A 23,464-nucleotide genomic window follows, 5' to 3' on the forward strand; every position below is an offset into this window, starting at 1 on the left:
GTTCGTCCCCGGTATTTTTCCCGGGCTTGGTTGGACCGAAAGTCAAAGTCCCCGCTATTCCCCGGACCTGGGGGGCGTGGTTCATGTGACTGCTGCACAGTAGTATATGGATTCTTAGGTTGGTTGATTTGTTTCGCCATGTTTGGAATTTTGGTCGAATATCAAAAACCGTTTAAGCAATTTATGACTTTATAATATTGATATCGGACAAAAGTTCATACACTTACCGTGGGATAATTCGTTTCACGAATGAAAGTCAGTTATATATACATGAATAGGTATTAACCGAGCTGCAGCAGTAGCATTTATTTTTTAAAACAACGAAAACTACTGGGACAGAACCAGTAGACAGCTCTTTACGAAGATCCTGTATTATTATACCATCATATACTGAGAAACAATACGTACATTCAACATAGATAGACCACAAATTTGAATCTAAAAAGTCTATTTTATCAAGTTTATTTCAGGTGACAATTGTGACAATAAAGTATCTAGTATAAACAGTTATCTGCATTATTATCCTGATTCCTAAAATACAATTATAAATGTACATCATTGAGTATGTGTAGCCATACCAAAATTGAAGAGGGGGATTTGTAAAAGCTCGACCATGCGCAAACAGCCTCCCGGCAGCATTGATTCACTTACAGCAATTCCTACCCAATTACATACCGAGTAAAAAAGAATTAGCAAGCGACAATAACAGGTAGCGAGTCTTAAATATATTCATAAGGTTCAATAGGATGGATAATCAGGCGTCGCTGTAGCGCTACCGCAACAGTCGGGGTCATCGTCACAGTACTCGTAGTCCGCGGAACGTCTCCGGCGACCAAACAGTAATCCTTTGTCTTCACTATCATCACTCGCATCATAATCGCAACAGCACTGATAACGAGAAAAAAATATATACTACTAATAGTACGAAACACCAATTTAAACATTTGGAATACCTTCGGTCATTTTCCATTGAAAACAACCTCGGATTTATGTGGACGGTTTAAAATGTCAGAAATCTTTACAAATTAACTACGCTGGAAGAAGATCGCGTTGTTATTTCAAATTGAGCAGTTAACTTAAATGACTTAATTCTTGTGAATCTTAAATATGTTTGCAATAATTCACTTCATTATCAATCAATTTAAACTTAGTTTTACAATTACACGTTAAAACCCTACATTTAATTAATAACAGTATTCAACAGTTTTACCAACTACTTAATTATACTTTTGTGCCGGCATACATCCGAGGTTGTTTTTTTATAGAAAATGGCTGAGGATTTCCGAAAGGAATTTAGAATGATTATATATGGAAATCGTATGCATGCTTATGGATTTGTTCTGACCAATTTCGAATGATCAATCCGACAAAAGTACATGGCCCCGTTTCAATAAAGAATGTAAAGCTAAAGATCGTAAAAATCAGGCGTAAGCCCTGTAACGCCGCATAGCAGCATCGCCGTATAAACGTGTGTTTTTTCGTTTATGCGGTGATTTTTATCGCATAAACAGGGCGACCACGTTTATGCGGCGACGCTCAACGCATAAAGCAGATATTGCTTATATGGGGCGCAACTGTCCTTTTTGCCACATAAAGAGCACTTAGTAAGCCATTTATTATAAAGCTAAAAAATAGTAATAATATTTCAACAAAAACGATGATGTTGATGATGATGATGATGATGATGTCCGTCCGTCCGCCCGTCTGTCCAGAAATCTTGCTACATGGGAGTCTCCAGAGACACTTACATTTATTCATTGATGTATGAATGATAATGGTGGTGGTTGTGATTGTGGAGATGATTTTAGTGGTTGTGATTGTGGAGATGATGGTGATGGTTGTGATTGTGGAGATGATTTTAGTGGTTGTGATTGTGGAGATGATGGTGGTGGTTGTGATTGTGGAGATGATTTTAGTGGTTGTGATTGTGGAGATGATGGTGATGGTTGTGATGACATTGTTGATTATGATGATGATTAAGATTAGAGCGTAGCATATTACCGTCATTTTGATAAAAATACGGGAATGATGATGATGATGATGATGATGATGATGATGGTGGTTGTGATTGTTGAGATGATGGTGGTGGTTGTGATTGTGGAGATGATGGTGATGGTTGTGATGACATTGTTGATTATGATGATGATTAAGATTAGAGCGTAGCATATTACCGTCATTTTGATAAAAATACGGGAATGATGATGATGATGATGATGATGATGATGATGATGATGGTGGTTGTGATTGTTGAGATGATGGTGGTGGTTGTGATTGTTGAGATGATGGTGGTAGGTGTGATGATGTTGTTGATTATGATGATGATTAAGATTAGAGCGTTGCATATTATTGTCATTTTGAAAAAATACGGGAATTATGATGATGATGATGATGATGATGATGATGGTTGTGGGGATGATGATGGTGGTGGTGGTTGTGATTGTGGTGATTATGATGGTGGTTGTGATAATGATGTTGATTATGATAATGATTAAGATAAGGGCGTAGAATATTACTGTCATTTTGAAAAAAATACGGGAAAAGTCGGCAGGCAAATTGGTCAAATTTAAGGTAATATTTTAAAGTTGAGCCAAAATTGAAAGTTGAAAATAAATTATTACTCCCCTTGTGTATTTCCCAAATCTACATTTTCTTGGTTACAAATGACTAGTGCAAAAAAAAAATCAATGAAAGAAAGACGTCCATGATGACCCTATATCAATCATCTGAGTCCTCTTGTTCAAGTGCCCAAAACTAATGTAGTGTCGATTTTTTTGGAAACAATATCATTTTCAAAAGTTTTCCTTTCGTTGCCCTGGTAACCAGAGATATACGCTGATGATCTAGACGTGAATAAATTTCACAATCGCACAATTACCAGTGGTTCTTGACATTGAAATAATTCTTAGCTCATCTGAGCACAAAGAGCACATGTGGAGATGTAAGAATTGTTGGTTTTTTTGTTGTCTATCCGTCGTTAACAATTGACTTTTCTAGAAACGTTTGAATGAAGTTGAAAGTGTGCATTGTCAAGGGTACATGCCCGTCAGTCTGACAAAAAGGCGAGAATATATGTTACGTCACGACGATTCAATTTTCTGATTGTCCCAAATGACGGTGTTGTATGTGGTCGTGACATATATTCCCGCCATTAGTCGGGCCAAACGTCATTTCAAACTTTTTCGCAAAAAGATCAATTGGTTTGGTTCACATTTAAACCGATCTTACTAAATCTTTGTCAGAATTTACGTCTCTAAAAGTCTAGTTCAAAGCTTAGTTAAGTGGACACAAAAGACTAAGTCCGATTTTGATGAAACTTTATCAACCACTATTGTACTAGTATGTGTTTTAATTGGTTTTCTATGCGGCGAAAGTGTGCCTTTTTGCCACATAAGTAAGAACTGTTAATGCGTTGAAAATCACCGCATAAACATGGTCGATTTCGTTTATGCGGCGATGCTGTTATGCGGCGTTTCAAAGCCCATATTTGACGGTAACATTTACCATACAGGTTTTGTCCGTAAATTAAAGAGTGTTCTCGAGCATTCGTAAGCAGCGACTAAGTTAACGACTAAAATATCTAATTGAAACAGTGCCCAGATCTGCAGTTGCAAAATACGAATTTCAAAACATAACTATGAATCAAGCTAGGCATAAACGTTATGCTTCATTTAGTTTTGAGGGGTAATATTTTCAAGTGCGTTCAATCACCATTGGCAGGAGTTGGGCCAAATTGTGCAAGGAACAATTCACCACAATTATGATGAAATTCTGTTTGCATCCAAATGGAAGTCTTTTGACAAATTATTATCTGTATTGTTCTAATTTGCTTTACTGAACAATCCATTCGACAAATGTTATCCGGGTTACAAAAAATCAAACAACCTACTTAATATAAAAGCAACTATCGCATGAAATCGCCTTTGGGTTTGTCTCAAACCAACTTGTTGGCCTATTGTTTGAATGCAAATTATATTGGCATTTGGATTACCTCGGCCATTTTCTATCGGAAACAACCTCAATGTATAGCAGTAAAAGTAGTTCGTAAAATATTTAAAAAATATGGATAACTAAATGTAGTGTTTTGTCGTATCTATATCTAAGTTTAAATTGATTGCCAACGAAGTTTATAATTGCATTATTAATTAAGATTCACACGAGTGTAGTAAAAAAACAATTACTGCTAAATTGAAATTATTGTGCGAACTACTTGCAGCAAGAAAAACTGTAAATATTTTTTGACATTGTAAACCGCCCATGTACATTCGATGTTGTTATCGATGGAAAATGGCCGAGGAGTTCCGAATGCTGTTTTGGTTTCAAATCCTAGCAAACTCTTGCTTTGTAAAATTGGGTTATCTGTTATACACATAAAGGATATATGTATCATAAGTATGCTTACACCGATTGGGGTTTGAGTTTTTTTAAACTTAATGTTTTCGTTCTTCAAACCCAGTTTAACTGCATAGTAGAGAATCTACCATTTACATTTAAGTAACATTCTTACCGGTAACTTTGGTGCCTCTGTTGTTGTTGTCGTTGTCGGTTTCGGTGTGGTTTGAATAACTGTGTAAACAATAAAAAACAGAATACAGAAATTATAATAAATGAGGGTGGTTAACACCGCCGTTATCCGGAAAACCACAATTCTTTTAAATGAACCCAGGAATATCATTTATGATATATCAGTGTTATATTGAATTCAACACCCCAATATCACTTCATTTTTAAACTGATACCCGGAATATCATATATGATATATCAGTATGATATATATTGAATACAACGCCCAAATATTGCTCTTTTAACTGATATCCGGATTACCATTTATAACATACCAGTATGATATGTATTGAAAACAACGCCCAAATATTGCTTTTTTGAACTGATATCCGGATTACCGTTTATGATATATCAGTATGATATAAATTGTCTACAACGCCCCAATATTGCTAAAAAAAATAACTGATATCCGGATTACCATTTATGATAATACTACTTTGATATATATTGAATACAACGCCCCAATATTGCTTATTGTTTTAACTGATATCTGGATTACCATTTATGATATAACAGTATGATATATATTGACTACAAAGCCCAAATATTACTTAAACTTTTAACTGATATACGGAATATTATCTATGATATACCAGTATGATATATATTGAATACAACGCCCCAATATTGCACATACAACGAGAAGTACCACTGGCACCAGATTTTCAAACTCAATCATCTTATTACTCAGTTCAAAAGAATTTCTGAATTTTCCGAACACTCCACCTTAGCCCGCGAAGAAATTTGCCTATCAAACGTTTTTTTTTTTTACTTTATTCCCATTTTTCTGTTTTCCTAAGGTGGAGTGTTCGGAAGATAGAAATCATATCCTTAAATTCCGATGACTGTTAATCTGCAGAAATTCTTTTGAACTGAGTATCAAGATGATTACGTGACCCGGGTAGAGAAACGTTCAATACCATGTTAGTATATTATACAGTACAAAGTGCATATTAAAAAAATCAATATTTTTTTACATATTCGGTGTTATAATTTTTAGTAAGGAATTATAAGATTTTTTTTTACTTTTACAAAAAAAATGATTTGAGTTTGAAAATCTGGTGCCAGTGGAGAAGTACCTACATTTGTTGGCCCGTTATGGTAGGGGTCCATTAATAGTTCTATTTAAGGGTGCGTTTAGATCACACTCTTATTCATCATCAATACATTCATATGTATAACAAACATAAAATATTATAAATATAACTATTCACTAATTTATGCATTTTTGGAAAATATTAATAACTGATAACAAGATTGTAACCGTGTATTTTAAAGCTGAAAACGCAAAAATATTAATTGACTGGTGAATGCTAATAGATTAACTGTTATCTATCATTCTTATAAGGTAGAAATACCGTTCGTTCTGCGCATATCTTTCAAATTAAACTCGATATCCTTCATAAGAACCATTGTTTTCGACATTTATTCATCCTTTTGATATATCAAAACAATTGTATTAATATTGAAAAATCTTCTTTAAGAGTAAGAGTGCTTCTTTAAAAGTGTTTTCTTGAATATGTAAGACAAATAGTACAATATTTTCTGGTGTAACGTGCCAAGCCAAAGACGCAACAGATCCCTTCAGAGAATAGCATCCTCAACCAGTAGGGGTCGACTGGTCTTATATGCATAAGCCCTGAACCTCCACATGGAGAACTGGTTATGCTTATTTGCATACTTACATCATACATCATACTTACATTCATACGTACTATGAACGCACTTCCGCCTACTGCGGACGTTACACTGTTATTACGCCTACGTTGAACTTTAATCCAATGCAAACTAGAAATACTATTGATTACGCAATACAACCTTTAACTTGCAACAATTTGAAAATTGTGTATACATGTACATTGAATACATGACGAGCGTGTGAATCTAGCGAACAAACACTTGGGGAAATATGTGCAGATTACAGCAGGCCTGGGCCACTAGTTATAAAACCCCAGGCATCTGGTTCATTGTTTGTAACTAAAATGTTGATAAATATAATTTTAGGTACATGTAATGATGTTAACAACACATCTGATGATAATTAATGTCTTTGTATCAAAGACATAAAATATCTTCACATGTGTTGTTTATCACAATCATTTAATACATGTAACCAAAATGATATTAAGCAACATTTTAGACAAAATCAATGAGCCAAATGCCTTTGTATAAACATCTTAGGTCACATTTTCTTTCTTGCGTCAATTTCCTAAGTTAAGTATGTCCCTGATCAAATGATATAATAACTTAATGCTATTAACTATAGTGTATCTTCATTGATTTTATTCAATATACATTGTTTAAAAACAAACAACCTTAAACATTTCTTTTAATATGACTAGGCCTAAAAAATTGTTTGGTTAGGGTTACATCCTTTTCAAAAATAGGTAGGGTAGGTAGGCTTTTTAAAAAAAAAATTTTTTTTTTTTATTAGGCTTTATATAAGAATGCCATTTTCATCATTGGAGAATGGTGTTAAAGTTATCTTCTGTATAAGCATTTAAGGTTGTTTTTTTTTAGTTTTTCATTTTTTTTTTCAAACTGACTATAAAAACGTTAGGGTCGGTGCCTATTCCGTAGGTAGGGTCGGGTAACCCGAACCAAATGTATTTATTTTTTAGGCCCAGTATGAAAATGTTAAAGTGACACTCTTATTCAAAATCAATACATACACATGTATAACAAATATCAATTTCGACTGTTAAACCTTTAACTACTTACAAAATAATGCATAAATGCAAAATATGAATAACTGATAACAAGATTGTAACCATGTTCAGTAGCAGAAAGTGCAAAAATATTAATTGGTTGGTGAATGCTAAAAGATTTACTATGGTTTACTATAGTTTCATAAGGTAAAATACTGTTTTTATGCTCATTTCTTTTTAATTAAACTCGGTTTCCTTCATATGAACCATTGTTTTCGACATTTATTCATCCTTTTTGGAATATTAAAACAATATTGTTAATTGTGGTAAATCTTATTTGGGAGTGAGAGTGCATCTTTAAAAAATCGACTTAAGATTAAAAATGACTGAACATGCTTTATTAAGACCGGCCCTGAATACCAAACACCTCTACACAATAATATAGAGCTAAACTTGCGTGCAGAAAGACGTGTAATATCAATTAGGCCTAAAAAAAATGTCTGTTTCGGGTAACCCGACCCTACCTATAAAAATGCGCCGACCCTTACTATTTTTTTCCGTTAGCGAATAGAGAGTTACGATGGGCGGATAAATGCAGATTTTAATCAGAATTATTGTTTATATGATAAAACAAAGTCAGGCAATGACAGTAATGTAGGAAAGACTGCCATGTGCAAGAAAACACTCTGAACTTACGTCAGTTTTTGAAAAAAAAAATCCTTACCTACCCTACCTAGAAATTTTGGGAAGGTTACCCTAAACAAACAATTTTTTGTTGGCCTTATAGATCGCCTGTTTTAATTAGACATCTACCTGTCTACGTCTATACATTGTTTAAAATTAAATATTGTATTGGGATATAATCGCTATTACGATATTATCAGACTTCACTTTCATTTTTACTATATTTATATATATTATATTTGATCTGCGTGACAAGAGACCGTTTCTAGCTTTGGCATTTGGGGGTCGAAGGATCGCAAAACCTGTAAAATGTATGACGGTAAAGTTGGGAGGTAGTTGGTAGTTGGGATTCGAATATTCAACTACCGGCTAGTTGCCAGTTGGGGATTCGAATATTTAACTGCACATGTATACCTGCTAGTTGCCAGTTGGGGAGTCGAATATTCAACTACAGTGTACCTATAATACATGTGTAGTTGCTAGTTGGAAATTCGAAAAAAAGAGTTAGATGTTGATGTTTTGCGAATATCAAGACAAAATCTGGTAATACCAACATGTTAGTAGTTGGATATTCGAAAATAACCGACTGGAAATGGTCGAATATCTGACTGACGAATGTACGAATAAAGGTGATTCAAAACATTGTTTGTTACGAATATACATCTGTGTAAGTACATAAAAATACATTTGGAGTGTGATTTCTTCACATGTATACCTTTTGTACTATAAACAAGACAAAATATGAATCCCAATCTACCAACTGGTTAGTAGTTGGATATTTACGGATTATCGACTGGAAATGGTTGCATATCCGACTGGCGAATTTAAGAATAAAAGTGATTTAAAACAGCGTTTGTTACGAAGATACGTGTGTGTATATGAATAATAATACATTTGGTTAGTGATTTCTTTACATGCGTAACTTTTAACCATTAACTTCGCGGCAATACAAATTCAGAATCCCCAACTACAAGTTGGTAGTTGAACATTCGCCATAACCGACTGGAAATGGTCGAATATCCGACTGTTTGTTACGAAGATACATATTTGTACCTGAATAAGAATGCAATAACTGTTTGATTTCTTTACACGTGTACCTTTTAAGCATAAACAAGACAAAATCTGAATCCCCAACTACTAACTGGTCGGTGGTTGATTTTTCGCGAATAACCTTTTAACCATAAACAAGACAAAAGCTGAAACCCCAACTATAAACTGGTTGGTGATTTAAAACATCCGACTATTTCCAGTTGGTTATTCTAGAATATCCAACTGGAAATAGTCGGGTTGCTTAATATAAACATAAACGTCTAACTCTATTTTTCGAATCCCGAACACAACTACACATGTAGCAGGTAGTTGAATTCGAATCCCCAACTGGCAACTTGTTGGCAGTTGAATATTCGAACCCCAACTGGCAACTAACAGGTAGTTGAATTTTCGAATCCCCTACTGGCAACTAGCAGGTAGTTGAATATTCGAATCTCCTACTGGCAACTAGCAGGTAGTTGAATTTTCGAATCCCCTACTGGCAACTTGCAGGTAGTTGAATATTCGAATCCCCAACTGGCAACTAGCAGGTAGTTGAATATTCGAATCCCCAACTGGCAACTTGCAACTACCTCCTTACTTTACCGTCATGTAACATGTTCCTATACCTCTCTCTTGTGTAGATAAAGTCAATATTGTTTTTAATGAACATATAATATTACACTATCTAGCAAGATGATATGTCACAATATTTTTCTGGATGCAAAATAAAAATACGTACCATCACATTTGCAGTTTTCTTGATTGGTTTGTTTTAATTCGAAACCCATACCTGAAAAAAAAGATATCGGAGGATGTTAGATCAAGTCAATATTTGTTTATTGTCGGATATTATATAACAATTAAACATGAGCTGTTTATAGCTTCTTACCAACAGAAAAATAGTAGAAATACACACACACTTCCCAACCCTTTTTAAATACATATAACTATTTAAAAAGGCTGCTTTTTTAAGACGATGTCTCTGCGTCGCCACCCGATTTCGTCACCACGGTCACAGTGATTGGTTGGACAAAGTATGAAAAAGCATCCGATATCACTTCTCCGGATGATAGTACTACACACGAATGTACCACTATCGACCCACATACAGGAACCTACAGACGGGGAATTAAACACATACTCAAATAGTCTGTGGGACTTTTCAACCCACCCCCGGTACTTTTCAACACCTTATAAAAAGGACTTTTCAACACCTAGACTGTTCAACCAGTAGTTTTAAGACTTTTTAACCTGATTGGACATTTCAAGCCTTATATTGAAGTCTGTTCAACTCCTACTTTAAAAAGTATAATAGCCGTACAACTGAAGACTTTTCAACCACTACCTGGTTGGACATTTCAATTCATTTGTATTTTGTTGAAAGGATTTAATTGAGAAAAAAAACTTGATAATATAGTCAGAACACATTTGTTTCAAACTGGTTTGATACTTTATAGACTCTCATATTATTTATTTAATTTAAAAAAAAAAAATAAACAATATATTGTAAAAAAAAATGTTTGTAATGTTAGAAATCAAATTTGATAATGTATACATTTCACATTGCATTTCGGTTGAATTGACAAAGGGGTTGACAAGTCTTGGGGTTGAAAAATCCTGCTCCCTGACATACCTCCCCAACATCCCAAATCTCCGTACGTAGGTGATGGGTTCGTACACTCTCTTTCGTAAGTTTGACGTCCATCATTATTGTACGGCGGGCAGTCGCAGGCCGTAATGCTGTTCCACGCGGACCATCCTAAAGGGATAAAAAGGAAAGTTGAAACTGTATAAAATATGTGTAAGGTCATATGTAAGAGAAATCGGAATAGCTCGGCCATTTCTACATCGACAACAACACCGGAACATCACAGAATTAGTAGTTCGTAGAATTTTAAATAATAGTAACAATTAATTGAAATGTTCTACGTGTATTTTAATAACTAAGATTAAATTAATTGCAACATGTGGTCAGTGATAGTTGTAACTGTAACATGTGTTCAGTGATAGTTGTAACTGTAACATGCGTTCAGTGATAGTTGTAACTGTAGCATGTGTTCAGTGATAGTTGTAACTGTAACATGTGTTCAGTGATAGTTGTGACTGTAACATGCGTTCAGTGATTGTTGTAACTGTAACATGCGTTCAGTGATAGTTGTAACTGTAACATGTGTTCAGTGATAGTTGTAACTGTAACATGTGTTCAGTGATAATTGTAACTGTAGCATGTGTTCAGTGATAGTTGTAACTGTAACATGTGTTCAGTGATAGTGGTAACTGTAACATGTGTTCAGTGATAGTTGTAACTGTAACATGTGTTCAGTGATAGTTGTAACTGTAGCATGTGTTCAGTGATAGTTGTAACTGTAACATGTGTTCAGTGATAGTTGTAACTGTAACATGTGTTCAGTGATAGTTGTAACTGTAACATATGTTCAGTGATAGTTGTAACTGTAACATGTGTTCAGTGATAGTTGTAACTGTAGCATGTGTTCAGTGATAGTTGTAACTGTACCTTGTGTTCAGTGATAGTTGTAACTGCAACATGTGTTCAGTGATAGTTGTAACTGCAACATGTGTTCAGTGATAGTTGTAACTGCAACATGTGTTCAGTGATAGTTGTAACTGCAACATGTGTTCAGTGATAGTTGTAACTGCAACATGTGTTCAGTGATAGTAGAAACTGTAACCTGTGTTCAGTGATAGTTGTAACTGTAACATGTGTTCAGTGATAGTGGTAACTGTAACATGTGTTCAGTGATAGTTGTAACTGTAACATGTGTTCAGTGATAGTTGTAACTGTAACATGTGTTCAGTGATAGTTGTAAATGTAACAAGTGTTCAGTGATAGTGGTAACTATAACATGCGTTCAGTGATAGTTGTAACTGTAACATGTGCTCAGTGATAGTTGTAACTGTAACATGTGTTCAGTGATAGTGGTAACTGTAACATGTGTTCAGTGATAGTTGTAACTGTAACATCTGTTCAGTGATAGTTGTAACTGTAACATGCGTTCAGTGATAGTTGTAACTGTAACATGTGTTCAGTGATAGTTGTAACTGTAACAAGTGTTCAGTGATAGTTGTAACTGTAACATCTGTTCAGTGATAGTTGTAACTGTAACATGCGTTCAGTGATAGTTGTAACTGTAACATGCGTTCAGTGATAGTTGTGACTGTAACAAGTGTTCAGTGATAGTTGTAACTGTAACATGTGTTCAGTGATAGTTGTAACTGTAACATGCGTTCAGTGATAGTTGTAACTGTAACATGTGTTCAGTGATAGTGGTAACTGTAACATGTGTTCAGTGATAGTTGTAACTGTAACATGTGTTCAGTGATAGTTGTAACTGTTACATGTGTTCAGTGATAGTTGTAACTGTAACATGTGTTCAGTGATAGTTGTAACTGTAACATGTGCTCAGTGATAGTTGTAACTGTAACATGTGTTCAGTGATAGTGGTAACTGTTACATGTGTTCAGTGATAGTTGTAACTGTAACATGTGCTCAGTGATAGTTGTAACTGTAACATGCGTTCAGTGATAGTTGTAACTGTTACATGTGTTCAGTGATAGTTGTAACTGTAACATGCGTTCAGTGATAGTTGTAACTGTAACATGTGTTCAGTGATAGTTGTAACTGTAGCATGTGTTCAGTGATAGTTGTAACTGTAACATGTGTTCAGTGATAGTTGTAACTGTAACATGTTTTCAGTGATAGTTGTAACTGTAACTTGTGTTCAGTGATAGTGGTAACTGTAATATGTGTTCAGTGATAGTTGTAACTGTAATATGCGTTCAGTGATAGTTGTAACTGTAACATGCGTTCAGTGATAGTTGTAACTGTTACATGTGTTCAGTGATAGTTGTAACTGTAACATGCGTTCAGTGATAGTTGTAACTGTAACATGTGTTCAGTGATAGTTGTAACTGTAACACCTGTTCAGTGATAATTGTAACTGTAACATGTGTTCAGTGATAGTTGTAACTGTTACATGTGTTCAGTGATAGTGGTAACTGTAATATGTGTTCAGTGATAGTTGTAACTGTAACATGCGTTCAGTGATAGTTGTAACTGTAACATGTGTTTAGTGATAGTTGTAACTGTAACAAGTGTTCAGTGATAGTTGTAACTGTAACATGTGTTCAGTGATAGTTGTAACTGTAACATGTGTTCAGTGATAGTTGTAACTGTAACATGTGTTCAGTGATAGTTGTAACTGTAACCTATGTTCAGTGATAGTTGTAACTGTAACATGTGTTCAGTGATACATGTAGTTGTAACTGTAACACCTGTTCAGTGATAATTGTAACTGTAACATGTGTTCAGTGATAGTTGTAACTGCAACATGTGCTCAGTGATAGTTGTAACTGTAACATGCGTTCAGTGATAGTTGTAACTGTAACATGTGCTCAGTGATAGTTGTGACTGTAACATGCGTTCAGTGATCGTTGTAACTGTAACATGCGTTCAGTGATAGTTGTAACTGTAACATGCGTTCAGTGATAGTTGTAACTGTTACATGTGTTCAGTGATAGTTGTAACTGTAACATGCGTTCAGTGATAGTTGTAACTGTAACATGTGTTCAGTGATAGTTGTAACTGTAACATGTGTTCAGTGATAGTGGTAACTGTAACATGTGTTCAGTGATAGTTGTAAATGTAACAAGTGTTCAGTGATAGTGGTAACTATAACATGCGTTCAGTGATAGTTGTAACTGTAACATGTGTTCAGTGATAGTGGTAACTATAACATGCGTTCAGTGATAGTTGTAACTGTAACTTGTGTTCAGTGATAGTTGTAACTGTAACATGTGCTCAGTGATAGTTGTAACTGTAACAAGTGTTGAGTGATAGTGGTAACTGTAGCATGTGTTCAGTGATAGTTGTAACTGTAACATGCGTTCAGTGATAGTGGTAACTGTAGCATGTGTTCATTGATAGTTGTAACTGCAACATGTGTTCAGTGATAGTTGTAACTGTAACATGCGTTCAGTGATAGTGGTAACTGTAACCTGTGTTCAGTGATAGTGGTAACTGTAACAAGTGTTCAGTGATAGTGGTAACTGTAACCTGTGTTCAGTGATAGTTGTAACTGTAACATGCGTTCAGTGATAGTTGTAACTGTAGCATGTGTTCAGTGATAGTTGTAACTGCAACATGCGTTCAGTGATAGTGGTAACTGTAGCATGTGTTCAGTGATAGTTGTAACTGCAACATGTGTTCAGTGATAGTTGTAACTGTAACATGTGTTCAGTGATAGTTGTAACTGTAACAAGTGTTCAGTGATAGTGGTAACTGTAACATGTGTTCAGTGATAGTTGTAACTGTAACAAGTGTTCAGTGATAGTTGTAACTGTAACATGTGTTCAGTGATAGTTGTAACTGTAACATATGTTCAGTGATAGTTGTAACTGTAACATGTGTTCAGTGATAGTTGTAACTGTAACATGCGTTCAGTGATAGTTGTAACTGTAACATGTGTTCAGTGATAGTTGTAACTGTAACATGTGTTCAGTGATAGTGGTAACTGTAGCATGTGTTCAGTGATAGTTGTAACTGCAACATGTGTTCAGTGATAGTTGTAACTGTAACATGCGTTCAGTGATAGTGGTAACTGTAACCTGTGTTCAGTGATAGTGGTAACTGTAACAAGTGTTCAGTGATAGTGGTAACTGTAACCTGTGTTCAGTGATAGTGGTAACTGTAACAAGTGTTCAGTGATAGTTGTAACTGTAACATGTGTTCAGTGATAGTTGTAACTGTAGCATGTGTTCAGTAATAGTTGGTACTGTAACATGTGTTCAGTGATAGTTGTAACTGTAACATGTGTTCAGTGATAGTTGTAACTGTAGCATGTGTTTAGTGAAAGTTGTAACTGTAACAAGTGTTCAGTGATAGTTGTAACTGTAACAAGTGTTCAGTGATATTTGTAACTGTAACAAGTGTTTAGTGAAAGTTGTAACTGTAACAAGTGCTCAGTGATAGCTGTAACTGTAACAAGTGTTCAGTGATAGTTGTAACTGTAGCATGTGCTCAGTGATAGTGGTAACTGTAACAAGTGTTCAGTGATAGTTGTAACTGTAACATGTGCTCAGTGATAGTGGTGACTGTAACATGTGTTCAGTGATAGATGTAACTGTAACATGTGTTCAGTGATAGTTGCAACTGCAACATGTGTTCAGTGATAATGGTGACTGCAACATGTGTTCAGTGATAAATGTAACTTAACATGTGTTCAGTGATAGTTGTAACTGTAACAAGTGTTCAGTGATAGATGTAACTGCAACATGTGATCAGTGATAGTTGAAACTGTTCAGTGATAATTGTAACTGCAACATGTGTTCAGTGATAGTTGAAACTGTTCAGTGATAATTGTAACTGCAACATGTGTTCAGTGATAGTTGAAACTGTTCAGTGATAATTGTAACTGCAACATGTGTTCAGTGATAGTTGAAACTGTTCAGTGATAATTGTAACTGTAACTTGTGTTCAGTGATAATTGTAACTGCAACATGTGTTCAGTGATAGATGTAGCTGTAACATGTGTTCAGTGATAGTTGAAACTGTTCAGTTATAATTGTAACTGTAACATGTGTTCAGTGATAGATGTAACTGTAACAAGTGTTCAGTGATAGTTGTAACTGTAACATGTTTTCAGTGATAGATGTAACTGTAACATGTGGTCAGTGAAAGTTGTAACTGTAACATGTGTTCAGTGATAGTTGTAACTGTAACATGCGTTCAGTGATAGTTGTAACTGTAGCATGTGTTCAGTGATAGTTGTAACTGTAACATGCGTTCAGTGATAGTTGTAACTGTAACAAGTGTTCAGTGATAGTTGTAACTGTAACATGCGTTCAGTGATAGTTGTAACTGTAACATGTGTTCAGTGATAGATGTAACTGTAACATGTGTTCAGTGATAGTTGTAACTGTAACAAGTGTTCAGTGATAGTTGTAATTGTAACATGTTTTCAGTGATAGACGTAACTGTAACATGCGTTCAGTGAAAGTTGTAACTGTAACATGTGTTCAGTGATAGTTGTAACTGTAACATGTGTTCAGTGATAGTTGTAACTGTAACATGTGTTCAGTGATAGTTGTAACTGTAACATGTGTTCAGTGAAAGTTGTAACTGTAACATGTGTTCAGTGATAGTTGTAACTGTAACATGTGTTCAGTGATAGTTGTAACTGTAACATGTGTTCAGTGATAGTTGTAACTGTAACATGTGTTCAGTGATAGTTGTAACTGTAACATGCGTTCAGTGATAGTTGTAACTGTAGCATGCGTTCAGTGAAAGTTGTAACTGTAACATGCGTTCAGTGATAGTTGTAACTGTAACATGTGTTCAGTGATAGTTGTAACTGTAACATGTGTTCAGTGAAAGTTGTGACTGTAACATGTGTTCAGTGATAATTGTAACTGTAGCATGTGTTCAGTGATAGTTGTAACTGTAACATGTGGTCAGTGAAAGATGTAACTGTAACAAGTGTTCAGTGATAGTTGTAACTGTAACAAGTGTTCAGTGATAGTTGTAACTGTAACAAGTGTCCAGTGATAGATGTAACTGTAACAAGTGTTCAGTGATAGTTGTAACTGTAACATGTGGTCAGTGAAAGATGTAACTGTAACAAGTGTTCAGTGATAGATGTAACTGTAACAAGTGTTCAGTGATAGTTGTAACTGTAACAAGTGTTCAGTGATAGTTGTAACTGTAACATGTGTTCAGTGATAGATGTAACTGTAACAAGTGTTCAGTGATAGATGTAACTGTAACAAGTGTTCAGTGATAGTTGTAACTGTAACATGTGTTCAGTGATAGTTGTAACTGTAACAAGTGTCCAGTGATAGATGTAACTGTAACAAGTGTTCAGTGATAGTTGTAACTGTAACAAGTGTTCAGTGATAGTTGTAACTGTAACATGTGTTCAGTGATAGATGTAACTGTAACATGTGTTCAGTGATAGTTGTAACTGTAACATGTGTTCAGTGATAGTTGTAACTGTCACATGTGTTTAGTGAAAGTTGTAACTGTAACAAGTGTTCAGTGATAGTTGTAACTGTAACAAGTGTTCAGTGATAGTTGTAACTGTAACAAGTGTTCAGTGATAGTTGTAACTGTAACATGTGTTCAGTGATAGACGTAACTGTAACATGTGTTCAGTGATAGTTGTAACTGTAACAAGTGTTCAGTGATAGTTGTAACTGTAACATGTGTTTAGTGATAGTTGTAACTGTAACAAGTGTTCAGTGATAGTTGTAACTGTAACATGTGTTCAGTGATAGTTGTAACTGTAACAAGTGTTCAGTGATAGTTGTAACTGTAACATGTGTTTAGTGAAAGTTGTAACTGTAACATGTGTTCAGTGATAGTTGTAACTGTAACTTGTGTTCAGTGATAGTTGTAACTGTCACATGTGTTCAGTGATAGTTGTAACTGTAACATGTGTTTAGTGATAGTTGTAACTGTCACATGTGTTTAGTGAAAGTTGTAACTGTAACAAGTGTTCAGTGATAGTTGTAACTGTAACATGTGTTCAGTGATAGTTGTAACTGTCACATGTGTTTAGTGAAAGTTGTAACTGTAACAAGTGTTCAGTGATAGTTGTAACTGTAACAAGTGTTCAGTGATATTTGTAACTGTCACAAGTGTTCAGTGATAGTTGTAACTGTAGCATGTGTTTAGTGAAAGTTGTAACTGTAACAAGTGCTCAGTGATAGTTGTAACTGTAACAAGTGTTCAGTGATAGTTGTAACTGTAGCATGTGCTCAGTGATAGTTGTAACTGTAACAAGTGTTCAGTGATAGTTGTAACTGTAACATGTGTTCAGTGATAGTTGTAACTGTAACATGCGTTCAGTGATAGTTGTAACTGTAACAAGTGTTCAGTGATAGTTGTAACTGTAACATGCGTTCAGTGATAGTTGTAACTGTAACAAGTGTTCAGTGATAGTTGTAACTGTAACATGCGTTCAGTGATAGTTGTAACTGTAACAAGTGTTCAGTGATAGTTGTAACTGTAACAAGTGTTCAGTGATAGTTGTAACTGTAACTTGTGTTCAGTGATAGTAGTAACTGCAACATGTGTTCAGTGATAGTTGTAACTGTAACATGCGTTCAGTGATAGTTGTAACTGCAACATGTGTTCAGTGATAGTTGTAACTGTAACAAGTGTTCAGTGATAGTTGTAACTGTAACATGTGTTCAGTGATAGTTGTAACTGCAACATGTGCTCAGTGATAGTTGTAACTGTAACAAGTGTTCAGTGATAGTTGTAACTGTAACCTGTGTTCAGTGATAGTTGTAACTGTAACATGTGTTCAGTGATAGTTGTAACTGTAACAAGTGTTCAGTGATAGTTGTAACTGTAACAAGTGTTCAGTGATAGTTGTAACTGTAATATGTGGTCAGTGATAGTTGTAACTGTAACATGTGTTCAGTGATAGTTGTAACTGTAACAAGTGTTCAGTGATAGTTGTAACTGTAACAAGTGTTCAGTGATAGTTGTAACTGTAACAAGTGTTCAGTGATAGTTGTAACTGTAACATGTGTTCAGTGATAGTTGTAACTGTAACATGTGTTCAGTGATAGTTGTAACTGTAATATGTGTTCAGTGATAGTTGTAACTGTTACATGTGTTCAGTGATAGTTGTAACTGTAACAAGTGTTCATTGATAGTTGTAACTGTAATATGTGTTCAGTGATAGTTGTAACTGTTACATGTGTTCAGTGATAGTTGTAACTGTAACAAGTGTTCAGTGATAGTTGTAACTGTAACCTGTGTTCAGTGATAGTTGTAACTGTAACATGTGTTCAGTGATAGTAGTAACTGCAACATGTGTTCAGTGATAGTTGTAACTGTAACATGTGTTCAGTGATAGTTGTAACTGTCACATGTGTTTAGTGAAAGTTGTAACTGTAACAAGTGTTCAGTGATAGTTGTAACTGTAACCTGTGTTCAGTGATAGTTGTAACTGTAACATGTGTTCAGTGATAGTTGTAACTGTAACAAGTGTTCAGTGATAGTTGTAACTGTAACAAGTGTTCAGTGATAGTTGTAACTGTAACAAGTGTTCAGTGATAGTTGTAACTGTAACATGTACTAAGTGATAGTTGTAACTGTAACAAGTGTTCAGTGATAGTTGTAACTGTAACATGTGTTCAGTGATAGTTGTAACTGTAACATGTGTTCAGTGATAGTTGTAACTGTAACATGTGTTCAGTGATAGTTGTAACTGTTACATGTGTTCAGTGATAGTTGTAACTGTAACAAGTGTTCAGTGATAGTTGTAACTGTAATATGTGTTCAGTGATAGTTGTAACTGTTACATGTGTTCAGTGATAGTTGTAACTGTAACAAGTGTTCAGTGATAGTTGTAACTGTAACCTGTGTTCAGTGATAGTTGTAACTGTAACATGTGTTCAGTGATAGTAGTAACTGCAACATGTGTTCAGTGATAGTTGTAACTGTAATATGTGTTCAGTGATAGTTGTAACTGTAATATGTGTTCAGTGATAGTTGTAACTGTTACATGTGTTCAGTGATAGTTGTAACTGTAACAAGTGTTCAGTGATAGTTGTAACTGTAACATGTGTTCAGTGATAGTTGTAACTGTAACATGTGTTCAGTGATAGTTGTAACTGTAATATGTGTTCAGTGATAGTTGTAACTGTTACATGTGTTCAGTGATAGTTGTAACTGTAACAAGTGTTCAGTGATAGTTGTAACTGTAATATGTGTTCAGTGATAGTTGTAACTGTTACATGTGTTCAGTGATAGTTGTAACTGTAACAAGTGTTCAGTGATAGTTGTAACTGTAACCTGTGTTCAGTGATAGTTGTAACTGTAACATGTGTTCAGTGATAGTAGTAACTGCAATATGTGTTCAGTGATAGTTGTAACTGTAACATGTGTTCAGTGATAGTTGTAACTGTAATATGTGTTCAGTGATAGTTGTAACTGTTACATGTGTTCAGTGATAGTTGTAACTGTAACAAGTGTTCAGTGATAGTTGTAACTGTAATATGTGTTCAGTGATAGTTGTAACTGTTACATGTGTTCAGTGATAGTTGTAACTGTAACAAGTGTTCAGTGATAGTTGTAACTGTAACAAGTGTTCAGTGATAGTTGTAACTGTAACATGTGTTCAGTGATAGTTGTAACTGTAACATGTGTTCAGTGATAGTTGTAACTGTAACATGTGTTCAGTGATAGTAGTAACTGTAACATGTGTTCAGTGATAGTTGTAACTGTAACAAGTGTTCAGTGATAGTTGTAACTGTAACATGTGTTCAGTGATAGTTGTGACTGTAACATGTGTTCAGTGATAGTTGTAACTGTAACATGTGTTCAGTGATAGTTGTAACTGTAACATGTGTTCAGTGATAGTAGTAACTGTAACATGTGTTCAGTGATAGTTGTAACTGTAACAAGTGTTCAGTGATAGTTGTAACTGTAACATGCGTTCAGTGATAGTTGTAACTGCAACATGTGTTCAGTGATAGTTGTAACTGTAACAAGTGTTCAGTGATAGTTGTAACTGTAACATGTGTTCAGTGATAGTTGTAACTGCAACATGTGCTCAGTGATAGTTGTAACTGTAACATGTGTTCAGTGATAGTTGTAACTGTAACCTGTGTTCAGTGATAGTTGTAACTGTAACATGTGTTCAGTGATAGTTGTAACTGTAACAAGTGTTCAGTGATAGTTGTAACTGTAATATGTGGTCAGTGATAGTTGTAACTGTAACATGTGTTCAGTGATAGTTGTAACTGTAACAAGTGTTCAGTGATAGTTGTAACTGTAACAAGTGTTCAGTGATAGTTGTAACTGTAACAAGTGTTCAGTGATAGTTGTAACTGTAACATGTGTTCAGTGATAGTTGTAACTGTAACATGTGTTCAGTGATAGTTGTAACTGTAATATGTGTTCAGTGATAGTTGTAACTGTTACATGTGTTCAGTGATAGTTGTAACTGTAACAAGTGTTCATTGATAGTTGTAACTGTAATATGTGGTCAGTGATAGTTGTAACTGTTACATGTGTTCAGTGATAGTTGTAACTGCAACATGTGTTCAGTGATAGTTGTAACTGTAACAAGTGTTCAGTGATAGTTGTAACTGTAACAAGTGTTCAGTGATAGTTGTAACTGTAACATGTGTTCAGTGATAGTTGTAACTGTAACAAGTGTTCAGTGATAGTTGTAACTGTAACATGTGTTCAGTGATAGTTGTAACTGTAACATGTGTTCAGTGATAGTTGTAACTGTAACATGTGTTCAGTGATAGTTGTAACTGTAACATGTGTTCAGTGATAGTTGTAACTGCAACATGTGTTCAGTGATAGTTGTAACTGTAACAAGTGTTCAGTGATAGTTGTAACTGTAACATGTGTTCAGTGATAGTTGTAACTGTAACATGCGTTCAGTGATAGTTGTAACTGCAACATGTGTTCAGTGATAGTTGTAACTGTAACAAGTGTTCAGTGATAGTTGTAACTGTAACATGTGTTCAGTGATAGTTGTAACTGTAACATGCGTTCAGTGATAGTTGTAACTGTAACTTGTGTTCAGTGATAGTTGTAATTGTAACATGTGTTCAGTGATAGTTGTAACTGTAACATGTGTTCATTGATAGTTGTAACTGTAATATGTGGTCAGTGATAGTTGTAACTGTTACATGTGTTCAGTGATAGTTGTAACTGCAACATGTGTTCAGTGATAGTTGTAACTGTAACAAGTGTTCAGTGATAGTTGTAACTGTAACAAGTGTTCAGTGATAGTTGTAACTGTAACATGTGTTCAGTGATAGTTGTAACTGTAACAAGTGTTCAGTGATAGTTGTAACTGTAACAAGTGTTTAGTGAAAGTTGTAACTGTAACATGCGTTCAGTGATAGTTGTAACTGTAACATGTGTTCAGTGATAGTTGTAACTGTAACATGTGTTCAGTGATAGTGGTAACTGTAACAAGTGTTCATTGATAGTTGTAACTGTAACATGTGTTCAGTGATAGTTGTAACTGTTACATGTGTTCAGTGATAGTTGTAACTGTAACATGTGTTCAGTGATAGTTGTAACTGTTACATGTGTTCAGTGATAGTTGTAACTGTAACATGTGTTCAGTGATAGTTGTAACTGTAACAAGTGTTCAGTGATAGTAGTAACTGTAACCTGTGTTCAGTGATAGTAGTAACTGTAACATGTGTTTAGTGATAGTTGTAACTGTTACATGTGTTCAGTGATAGTTGTAACTGTAACATGTGTTCAGTGATAGTTGTAACTGTAACATGTGTTCAGTGATAGTTGTAACTGTTACATGTGTTCAGTGATAGTTGTAACTGTAACATGTGTTCAGTGATAGTTGTAACTGTAACATGTGTTTAGTGAAAGTTGTAACTGTAACATGTGTTCAGTGATAGTTGTAACTGTAACATGTGTTCAGTGATAGTTGTAACTGTAACATGTGTTCAGTGATAGTTGTAACTGTAACATCTGTTCAGTGATAGTTGTAACTGTAACATGTGTTCAGTGATAGTTGTAACTGTAACATGTGTTCAGTGATAGTTGTAACTGTAACATCTGTTCAGTGATAGTTGTAACTGTAACATGTGTTCAGTGATAGTTGTAACTGTAACATCTGTTCAGTGATAGTTGTAACTGTAACATCTGTTCAGTGATAGTTGTAACTGTAACATGTGTTCAGTGATAGTTGTAACTGTAACATCTGTTCAGTGATAGTTGTAACTGTAACATGTGTTCAGTGATAGTTGTAACTGTAACATCTGTTCAGTGATAGTTGTAACTGTAACATCTGTTCAGTGATAGTTGTAACTGTAACATGTGCTCAGTGATAGTTGTAACTGTAACATGTGTTCAGTGATAGTTGTAACTGTAACATGTGTTCAGTGATAGTTGTAACTATAACATGTGTTCAGTGATAGTTGTAACTGTAACATGTGTTCAGTGATAGTTGTAACTGTAACATGTGTTCAGTGATAGTTGTAACTGTAACATGTGTTCAGTGATAGTTGTGACTGTAACATGCGTTCAGTGATAGTTGTAACTGTAACATGTGTTCAGTGATAGTTGTAACTGTAACATGTGTTCAGTGATAGTTGTAACTGTAACAAGTGTTCAGTGATACGGTATAGTCAACACCGACTTTATAAGATATCAGACCCTCATTAAATCTATTTCCGCAGAAACGAAACAACAGCTGATAAATGACGGAATTAATCACATTAACGACACGTCGCTTCGAGATAAAATGGTAGAATCTAGGCAAAGAAATAATATCCTGTACTTAATACTGAACAAAGCACAATAACATCTCCAGCTTCAGACATAAAATGGACTGAAGCCCTGGAAGAAAATGTTGAGTGGAAAAAATATACTGTAATATATACACATCTACAATAGATACTACGTTACGTAGCTTTTACTATTAATTTCTTTTTACATGATTATTGTTTATTGACACTAGTATTTGCATAGTAACTTCCCTTTATATTAAGACTGATACTTAGACATGCCA

The 23,464-nt window shown here is 34.9% G+C and overlaps 1 protein-coding gene across 1 annotated transcript in view; it reads right to left on the minus strand.

Annotated features, from left to right (window-relative positions):
- Positions 1-446: 446 nt before the first annotated feature.
- Positions 447-23,464, minus strand: part of LOC128218293 (coadhesin-like) — a 36,285-nt gene continuing 13,267 nt past the window's right edge. Inside the window, exons 4-7 of the mRNA XM_052925939.1 lie at positions 10,558-10,683; positions 9,664-9,714; positions 4,505-4,563; positions 447-888 (exon numbers count right to left, since the gene is read on the minus strand). Coding sequence (XP_052781899.1) covers positions 739-888; positions 4,505-4,563; positions 9,664-9,714; positions 10,558-10,683 — 386 coding nt within the window. The 3' untranslated portion in view covers positions 447-738. The remainder of the gene's footprint in view (positions 889-4,504; positions 4,564-9,663; positions 9,715-10,557; positions 10,684-23,464) is intronic.

Source organism: Mya arenaria, chromosome 14 (assembly GCF_026914265.1).
Source record: "Mya arenaria isolate MELC-2E11 chromosome 14, ASM2691426v1".
Taxonomy (NCBI): Eukaryota; Metazoa; Mollusca; class Bivalvia; order Myida; family Myidae; genus Mya; species Mya arenaria.